The sequence below is a fragment of the Salmo salar genome, chromosome ssa09 (genome assembly GCF_905237065.1).
Source record: "Salmo salar chromosome ssa09, Ssal_v3.1, whole genome shotgun sequence".
NCBI lineage: Eukaryota > Metazoa > Chordata > Actinopteri > Salmoniformes > Salmonidae > Salmo > Salmo salar.
The window spans coordinates 129,964,788-129,975,570 of NC_059450.1; the positions used below are offsets into that span (position 1 = coordinate 129,964,788).

Consider the following 10,783-nt stretch of genomic DNA (forward strand, 5'->3'; position numbering starts at 1 on the left):
GTTAATCAAGGGGGTGAGCAGACTCCTCTGTTTGCCTTCTAACGAATTGAGTTCATGCAGGAGAGGAGGACGGAGGAATCGAGGAGAGGGTTGACTTTTTCCAATTGAGATCCTCCAAAAGACCCAAATAATAATAAATACATTTATAATAATAATAACAAATAAATGGTTGATCTTAGTAAAATTTCTGCCTCTTTTATTTCCATGATCAGTCTTTACAATATTAATTTGTATGCATTTATTTTGTATACCTTTTCACTAGTCATTGTGTAGCACACAGGGATTCATATTGAAGGTGTGTTCATTACAACCTCTACTTTCTTGTCAAAAGACATGTTAACATGAGGACTAGAATAAAAAAATACTTTCAACCAAATGTTCATCTACAGTACATATGCTTGTGTCTCACTCTTGACTATCAACCCACCCCACGCTGCATCCATCCAACAGACAGAGGCCTTGTTAGAGAGTGTGGTTCACCACTGCATATCACTGAAGGCCCCCTTCAACAGGAAGGTACTGTGGTCTTCTGAGTAAGAAGACCACATCTGTGCTACTGCTCAGAACTTTGTTCCATTGGCTGCAGCTACAAATAGTATTGGGGTGAATACAGTAAAATAAGCATTTATGAACCTAAATTAACTATGTGTCATGCACATAAACCAGGTTATTTTAGTGCATGAATATGTTTCATAGTTGTTTATAATCACAGAAAAAGCTGTCTACATGAACATAATCTAAGTACTTGAGATTGTTATAACATGTGAATAACATGTAATAACGTTGTTAAACATGTTATAACATATAAAATAAATCAATTACCAGTTAAAATGTAACACTATATTAAATGTTTTCAGATATGTATAAAATGAAATGGGAAGAATTGAAAGAGGCACAGCTGCTCAGACAGGAAGTGACCTAATCGATTGCCTCTGTGTCTGAACTTAGTTGCAGAGGCTTGCCATTTACCTTGCTCATATAGGAGCTACTGGATGTATGTGCCTGATACTTTCACTTAAATTTCTGATACCACTCACTACCATATATTAAAATACAGAAAATGTTTTTGGTCAAAACTGATGGCTGTTTTTTCTGGATAGTATTATGTTATACCTCTGTTGCTTCAATGGGTAAGTGCTTAAGATAATGATAATATAGATATAGCATTTTATGTAGAGATATGAGAGAATGCATGTAGAATAGGAGAGTAGAAATTGAAGAGAAGCTTCCTGTCGTGAATGTGTTGTGCATCAGGAAAATAATGGTGTAATTTTTCAAACCCTATTTTTAGCTTACAATAGAAAAATGTATGTATGCTGCAGAGAATTTAACATAAAATGCCTGTATATTTTAACCATTACATTGCAACGTTTTGTCTATGAGCCTGATAATCGTCCAAACCCAAAACTCCTCCTTTAGGTAACAAACATTGCCATGACTCCTGTAACACATCCATCCTCCAGGCTACACTGGGCTCTGTGGTGCTCTTGTCATGCAGCTTTGGGTCTACCTCTCTGGGCATCAGCCCTGGCCATGGATGGGTGGTGTGGAACCAGATCTCTGGTTCTGGTGCCAGCCTGGTCAACATCACATCCTCTGGGAAGGTTGTTGCCGCCTTCAGTTGTCTGCATAACATATACAATACTAGCCTTATTTTTTAGCTTTGAGACATTAGCCTTGTAAAAGCATTTTTAACCTTATTTTTAATGTACAGCTTTGTAATTTCTGCATGTAATGAAAAGCGCTCTTCAAATAATATGTTCATAAAATATGAATGTATTATTATCAGGTGGACTTTCTAGACCCTAGGCAGGGCAGAGTGAAGGCTTTCCCCAATCAGGGAGGTCTGGGGAACTTCTCCATCAGCATCGATGCCCTTCAGGCCTCAGACTTGGGTTCCTACTGCTGTGAGCTACACAGTAATGACCAGTGTCATCGAGTGGAAGTTGAGGAACTTGATCAAGGTAACACTATGCTAGTATCTACAGTAGTATATTGTTCCAGTGGCTCAGTTGGTTGGAGAATGGTGCTTGTAACAATACCTGAGTTGTAGGTTTGATTTTTCTTGTGACCTCAACCAAATATTTGTATCAAGAGAAAGTCAGTTTATTGTTACATTAGAACAATAATCTCTTATACTGTTGTATTCGGAAATCTAGGACCCTTTCAAGTCACCAGTAATGAGTCAAAATAATTGGTGCAGGCTTCATACTGTGTATGCAAACTGCAGAGATGCACTCTGTATGCACAGCATGTGGTTGGTATTTCCTTACACAATCACTTTATGTAAAGGCCAACCTATTTCTGGTCGGGTTAGACCAGGCAGCCCTCTTGCTTAATGTTTCCTGTAAGGTACGTGTAAATAAACCACCTCTTCCTCTCTTCAGACAGAACAGATCTCCAAGTGTTGTTTTTCTGCGTCGGTGGTGTGGCCGTCCTCATAGTGCTCCTGAGTGTCTGTTTCTGCTGGGTGAAATGGACACGTGAGCACCTCTATGTTCCTCTTTCTGACTCCCTCAGTCTTACTTCTGTACTGGAATGATATTGATGAAGCAGCTAGCATGGCATACTGCATAGTATAGAGTACTCTACACTGAGTACATTGACAGTTATTCAGGCTAATTTGAATCCTCCTATGAGCATTAAGCAGCATCCTTTCTTTCTGATGTAACTGTTATGATGCTGATTGGGCAACTTTGCAAGCTGCTCTCATGTGTCACATGAATTGACGCTGAAGAGACGAAGCAGGTACGGGGAATCAAACATTTACTAAGGAACGGACATGGAAGGGGACAGGAACAGATTCAGCACAAGGGTAACAAAGACAAAACAATTACTGCATCAGCAGGGAACAGAGCAGGGGAACTGACAAATATAGGGGAGGTAATAAACAGGTGATGAGTGAGTCCAGTTGAGTCCAATATCGCTGATCCGTGTGACGAGGGAAGGCAGGTGTGCGTAATTGTTGATGGCAGGAGTGCGTGATGCAGGGCAGCCTGGCGCCCTCGAGCGCCAGGGGGGAAGAGCGGGAGCAGACGTGACACCATGTCAGTTATGTAGCTACATATCCTACTAAAAAGATGTACATTGCACAGTTTAAACAGGCCTACATGCATGTCTTAATGCCACCCAATATGTGGCATTAAGCGGTGGAACATTTCAAAGTAGCTTAATATGTTTGTGAAATGTGATGTACTTGTACTTTCAATGAAGACATAACGCCTGAAAAAATGATAATCTTATAGCAGTGCCTTTTCTTGTTTTATTACCTCTATGGCATTTGAGCACCCCTTTCAAATCTGATTGAAACATGAAATTAATGTAGAATTCTGTATAATATGACAGGATCCATTAAACCTCCTGAGGACGTTGCATGTTGTGATGATGTTGGGAGAGACGTGACACAGAAGAGAGGTAAAAAACGTACACACACACACACACACACACACACACACACACACACACACACACACACACACACACACACACACACACACACACACACACACACACACACACACAGTCTTATAATGTCCATGTGGTTAAGTTTATGCAACATTACATAATTCTATATTTACCAAAACAAGACCACAGTACAAAGTCATGGTGCATTTACAGACTGATGCTCACATCTGTTTTTTGTCTTACTTTAGGAGCCGGCAATGAGCGACCTATCTATGGTACGTTTATTATTTTATATTTACCATTTTCATTCAATGGACTGGAATGGAATTTTAATGTTGTTTTCTTTTCTACATGGACCTAGTTTGAACTGTTCTCTTCCCTCCTTTCAACAGAAAACAATGAGCACAATCCAACCAGAATGCAGCATGAACCGACCAGAATTCAGCATAATCCAACCAGAATTCAGCAGGATCCAACCACAATTCAGTATGATCCAACCAGAATTCAGCATGAACCACCAAGAAACCAGCACGAACCAGTTACATACCAAAATAAACCAGTGAGAGATTTGAGTGAGAAAAGAAGAGGGTTTCATAGAGGTGAGCTACACTTTATGTAACAGTCACCATTCTATAATCATTTTCCCTTGTTCAATGATACCAATATTTTCATCCTGCTTGGTATTCATGTTGCATTCAGAAGTAACTGAACTTAATGGACTTTCCTTCCCCAGAACTCATGAGCAGATTGCGCCAATCAAGTCTCGGACAGCATTACTATGGTAAAGTCAGAGATTTTTATCCTCTCTAGGGCTAGGTGGGACGAAATCGTCCCACCTACTCAACAGCCAGTGGAATCCCGTGGCGCGATATTCAAATACCTTAGAAATGCTATTACTTCAATTTCTCAAACATATGACTATTTTACACCATTTTAAAGACAAGACTCTCGTTAATCTAACCACACTGTCCGATTTAAAAAAGGCTTTAAAACGAAAGCAAAACATTAGATTATGTCAGCAGAGTACCCAGCCAGAAATAATCAGACACCCATTTTTCAAGCTAGCATATAATGACACATAAACCCAAACCACAGCTAAATGCAGCACTAACCTTTGATGATCTTCATCAGATGACACTCCTAGGACATTATGTTATATACAATACATGCATGTTTTGTTCAATCAAGTTCATATTTATATCAAAAACCAGCTTTTTACATTAGCATGTGACGTTCAGAACTAGCATACCCACCGCAAACTTCCGGTGAATTTACTAAATTACTCACGATAAACGTTCACAAAAAACATAACAATTATTTTAAGAATTATAGATACAGAACTCCTTTATGCAATCGCTATGTCCGATTTTAAAATAGCTTTTCGGCAAAAGCACATTTTGCAATATTCTGAGTAGATAGCTCGCCATCACGGGCTAGCTATTTTGACACCCACCAAGTTTGGCACTCACCAAACTCAGATTTACTATAAGAAAAATTGGATTACCTTTGCTGTTCTTCGTCAGAATGCACTCCCAGGACTTCTACTTCAATAACAAATGTTGGTTTGGTTCAAAATAATCCATAGTTATGTTCAAATATCCTCTGTTTTGTTTGTGCGTTCAAGACACTATCCGAAGGGTAATGAAGGGTGACGCGCCCGGCGCGTATCGTGACAAAAAAATTCTAAATATTCCATTACCGTACTTCGAAGCATGTCAAACGCTGTTTAAAATCAATTTTTATGCGATTTTTCTCGTAAAAAAGCGATAATATTCTGACCGGGAAACCCTGTTTTCGTTCAAAGACTCAAAATCTAAAATGGACTCTTCACGTGCACGCGCCCCCCCGTCTCATTGTTCTCAGATCGACCACTTACCAAATGCGCTACTGTTTTTCAGCCATGGGCTGCAAAGTCATCATTCAACATTCTGGCGCCCTCTGAGAGCCTATGGGAGTCGTAGGAAGGGTCACGTTACAGCAGAGATCCTCAGTTTTCAATAAAGAGAGTGTAGAAGGCCAAGAAATGGTCATAGAGGGCACTTCCTGTACAGAATCTTCTCAGGTTTTTGCCTGCCATATGAGTTCTGATATACTCACAGACACCATTCAAACAGTTTTAGAAAATTTAGGGTGTTTTCTATCCAAATCAGACAATTATATGCATATTCTAGTTTCTGGGCAGTAGTAATAACCAGATTAAATCGGGTACGTTTTTTATCCGGCCGTGCAAATACTGCCCCCTACCCTAGAGAGGTTAATGAGCAATTTACAGTATTCGCTTGCAGTGATCCTTTTATGAATTACATTGACTTGTCGTGAACTCTGACAGCAAACCAAGCAGAGATCAATGAGCAAGCCAGAGCTCAGATCGACAACCACCAAAGAGCAAACGAGGCAGAGACCAACCAGGAGGGAAGATTCCAAATGGACAACCGCCAAAGAGGTATCCTACGCACTATGCTTTACAGTAACCTCTGATACAAATCAATATGCACTCTAGCATTTTGTTATCAATGCCTTGTCTCCTTTTCATTGCAGGAAGCTTTTTTTCTTCCTCACAACATACTGTATAATCATAATCGTTATAACTTATCTTACATTGAGACCTCTCTCTCTCGCACTCTCTCCCAGAATGTGAATATGAAAACCCAATCTACAACAAGAATACAAACCAAATCAACAAATGATGGGAATGACGAGTATACTGGGTCTCAACACCTTGGTCTCATTTTTGTTTGGGTTGTATTTCTTTTTTTATATAAAGTACATAACATTGTCTTGAAAGTGAAACAAATATGAAATAAAGTAAAATCAATTTTGCTTCAATGGTTTGAGATTCTTTCATGCACCAATGAATCATCAAATGTGAATCAGAAAGGCTCTAATCAATGCAATTAAACCTAACGACCCCCAGCTGTGTCACCCCACCAGTGGATGGTCACCCAGGCCCAATGTCCACTGTTTGCTGACCATCAGAGATGAAGAGATCATTTGTTATTGTTACTCGAATCTGCGCGGAGCGAGAGGGATATAATCCATACTTTGAACTGCACTTTAAATAGACATAAATGACACTGTGAGTAGTCATAATGGGTATATGTCTCTCTACGTTCCTAAAGAGCAATTCATCCATTTTCCATTTAACATTTATGTCCAAGGTAAGTAACTTATGTATTCAATCCTGATCAATCAAATGGTTTTGGCTAATTGATAATGTCCTGTGTATTCAAATTCACACAGATGAAAATGGTGGACACTACAGGGCAATAGATATTACTCTTCAGTGCCACTAGCTCGTGGGAGTGTAATGGACATCGTAGTAAGTGGACCAAAGCGCAGCGGGTTGAGTGCTCATTATATATTTATTTTGAACACTTAAGAAAACCAAAAACATATGACCGAACAGGACCACAGACTAACCACAGCTATGCAATCACAACTTCCCACAAAACCCAAACAAAACACACCCCTCTATATAGGACCTTCAATCAGAGGCAACGAGGAACAGCTGCCTCCAATTGAAGGCCAAATCAATAAACTAAACATAGAACTAAAAAGACTACACTAGAACATAGAAATACACTAACATAGAACATAGCCCCAAAACCCCGGAAAACACTAACCAAACACCCCTCTACATAAACACACACCCCGAACCACATAAAACAAATACCCCCCTGCCACGTCCTGACCAAACTAAAATAACAAATAATCCCTTTACTGGTCAGAACGTGACAGGGAGAGACAGACCGGTTCGTTGTCTTTTCTGTTCCCTATTATGGCTGTCTCGTCAAAAGACAAGTCGGCTAATTATTTCCGCTAATATTCCATCTCTTTCTTTTTTTGCTGTAGCACATAATGGCTGACGTTAACCTCGCTTGTATTCTAATGTGATATTGCCAGCTTGACAGTGGTCATCAAGGCTATGCTAGATGAGGGCCAAGTTGAGATCACCAAGAGAGTGCCTCTCATCTGTAAAATGCATCCTGTAAGGTAACAAAATATTTGCCTTAATGTTATATAATGCAAAAGTTGCATTGTGGAAAGAATGTATTCAGCAGCATTATAGTGTGAGATTATATCAGTTATCAGCAGTCTGTAAACATTCCCTTCAGAGGAAATCAACAAGGTTGACAATCAACCATTGAGAAGTTCTCCTGGGCACTGCGACAAGGACAAGGTTTCTCATCACCATCTTCCAGAATGCCACTTTCTCCCATCTGAACCTGGACACAGTCCAGATCCCCTCCAGCCACAGTTCAAAACCAGAGCTGACCTCTTTGTTACCTTTCGCTTTCCATTCACCTACTGTGGCACTCAATCACAGGTGTGTACCATATTGATGGTCTATTTCTCTATCAGATCTCTTTCCCTATCAGGTCAAATTGATTATTTTCCTTGGGCCTACTTTCAGATTGTTGATAAAAAAAATAATCTATCGGCCTATTCCACACTAGCGTAGGCTGATAATATTTTTGGTATCAAATTGTTCTGGCAATTCTCACAGAAAGTTAATTGGTAGGAAAATGTTTGACATGCCTTTTACATTTGTATTACACAAACAATTTCTTAGAAAATCATGATGAAAGTGGCAATTTTAGGCCCTTTACAGCCCTTTACATGCCTCCTGTAAGACCCTATGACCCTATTCTGGTGTCATCAAACTCCTTATAGTGTACTCTCAAATGTAGAGGATGTCTAGACAACATTTTTCACAGTCATTTATTCAACATTTAAAATATTAATATCCTCTTACAGGTACTTCCACACTCCCTGACAGGAACCGCCAGTGACTGTGTGCTCTTACATGTTTATTACCAAAACCAACAACTACAAGCCAATTGCAATTGTTCACAGACAATCAATCCCTATTGACTTCTTTTTCAATGGTAAACCACTGGGTTCAGGACTTCTTGTTTCCATTGTCAGGTGTCCCTACAGTGGTGCCAGCCACAGGACTGTGTTTCTGCCAGTGGTCCGCAGTAAGGGAGTTAAGTATCCATCACATCACAATTGGTTTGTGGTCAGGCCATTCTCCTTTGTGAAATTCCATGAGTTTACAAAGTCTGAGTGCCTGTTAACTCATATACAACTCAAATTGCATTGTGTGAAAATTATTAGATACTTTTCAGTAACTGGGCGGTATTCGTCACCACTTTCTGGGCACAGAGGCTTGAATGCTCCTGTTTACAGTGAAAATAATGAACTTATTGTGGACAAACACTTATGTCAGTCAATTAATAACACTATCCCCCAGGTATACTTTCATTATGATACAGAAGTCTGCAAAGGAACCAGCTGCTCAATGCCCTGTAACAGAATAATTTATCGTATGAGTGAAGTGTTTACAAAACAGCTTTGGAATAGGTCCATTCTCTGGATTAATGTCTTATCAATAAGTCCCATGTCTATTCTCCCTAGGGAGGAGGTGAATGGGAGTGCTGAGAGAACAGCAGAGGAAGAGTGATCTGTAGCACACCATTGTCTCTGGTGGACCTGTCATTCTTCGGGTGTAAATAATTTGGGACACAGTTACTCTTGTTTTATTTTATTGATGTATTTATGTTTGACTGATTTGTAGTGCTGGAGACTAGGGAGCTCCCCCCATGCTTCCAATGAGGTGCAGTCCATGGTTCTGAATCAAATCAAATCAAATGTATTTATAAAGCCCTTCTTACATAAGCTGATATCTCAAAGTGCTGTACAGAAACCCAGCCTAAAACCCCAAACAGCAAGCAATGCAGGTGTAGAAACACGGTGGCTAGGAAAAACTCCCTAGAAAGGCCAGAACCTAGGAAGAAACCTAGAGAGGAACCAGGCTATGAGGGGTGGTCAATCCTCTTCTGGCTGTGCCGGGTGGAGATTATAACAGAACATGGCCAAGATGTTGAAATGTTCATAGATGACCAGCAGGGTCAAATAATAATAATCACAGTGGTTGTTGATGGTGCAACAGGTCAGGACGTCAGGAGTAAATGTCAGTTGGCTTTTCTTAGCCGATCATTCAGAGTATCTCTACCGCTCCTGCTGTCTCTAGAGAGTTGAAAACAGCAGGTCTGGGACAGGTATCACATCCGGTGAACAGGTCAGGGTTCCATAGCCGCAGGCAGAACAGTTGAAACTGGAGCAGCAGCACGGCCAGGTGGACTGGGGACAGCAAGGAGTCATCAGGCCAGGTAGTCCTGAGGCATGGTCCTAGGGCTCAGGTCCTCCGAGAGAGGGAAAGAAAGAAAGAGAGAAAGAGAGCATATTTAAATTCACACAGGACACCAGATAAGACAGGAGAAATACTCCAGATATAACAGACTTACCCTACCCCCCGACACGTAAACTACTGCAGCATAAATACTGGAGGCTGAGACCGGAGGGGTAGGGAGACACTGTGGCCCCATCCGACGATATCCTCGGACAGGGCCAAACAGGCAGGATATAACCCCACCCTCTTTTCCAAAGCACAACCCCCTCACCACTAGAGGGATATCTTCAACCACCAACTTACCATCCTGAGACAAGTCCGAGCATAGCCTACAAAGATCTCTGCCACGGCACAACCCAAGGGGGGGCGCCAACCCAGACAGGAAGATCACATCAGTGACTCAACCCACTCAAGTGACTCACCCCTCCTAGGGACTTCATGGAAGAGCACCAGTAAGCCAGTGACTCAGCCCCTGAACAACTCTTATTTGCACATTTACTGTAATAAAAGACTGACAAAATTGGCTCATTGTAGCAATCGAACTCTTGTGTGTAACCTGTTTGGGATAGGGGGCAGTAGTATTTTCACATTCGGATGAAAAGCGTGCCCAGAGTAAACTGCCTGCTACTCGAGCCCAGAGTCAAATATTTGCATATTATTAGTAGATTTGGATAGAAAACACTCTGAAGTTTCTAAAACTGTTTGAATGATGTCTGTGAGTATAACATAACTCATATGGCAGGAAAATTCTATCAGGAAGTGGGAAATCTGAGGCTTGTAGTTTTTCAAGTGATTGCCTATCCAAACTACAGTGTCTGTGGGGTCATTTTGCACTTCCTAAGGCTTCCACTAGATGTCAACAGTCTTTAGAAACTTGTTTCATGCTTCTACTGTTACTGGGGAGAGAATAAGAGCCCATTCAATCAGTGGACTGCCTGAGACCAATGAGTTCTTTACTGCGCGGTCACGCAGGCGCGCCATTCCTTCTTTTTCCTCTGTAATGAATACGCTATTGTCCGGTTGGAATATTATCGAATATTTATGATTAGAAAGACCCTAAGGCTTGATTGTAAACATCGTTTGACATGTTTCTACGAACGGTAATGGAACTTTTTGACTTTTCGTCTCTGGTTTTGCGCTCGCGCATTTTGCCTTTGGATAGTGATCTGAACGGGCGAACAA

General features: G+C 40.8%; 1 protein-coding gene across 1 annotated transcript; it reads left to right on the forward strand.

Moving 5' to 3' along the window:
• Positions 1-937: 937 nt before the first annotated feature.
• On the forward strand, positions 938-6,225 carry LOC106612918 (uncharacterized). Its single transcript, XM_014214581.2, has 10 exons — positions 938-1,130; positions 1,420-1,604; positions 1,790-1,964; positions 2,388-2,483; positions 3,346-3,414; positions 3,654-3,680; positions 3,798-4,004; positions 4,139-4,186; positions 5,735-5,848; positions 6,037-6,225. Exons 1-10 carry the CDS (start codon positions 1,061-1,063, stop codon positions 6,090-6,092), a joined length of 1,047 nt encoding a protein of 348 aa, XP_014070056.1. The 5' UTR covers positions 938-1,060; the 3' UTR covers positions 6,093-6,225.
• The last annotated feature ends 4,558 nt before the right edge of the window (positions 6,226-10,783 follow it).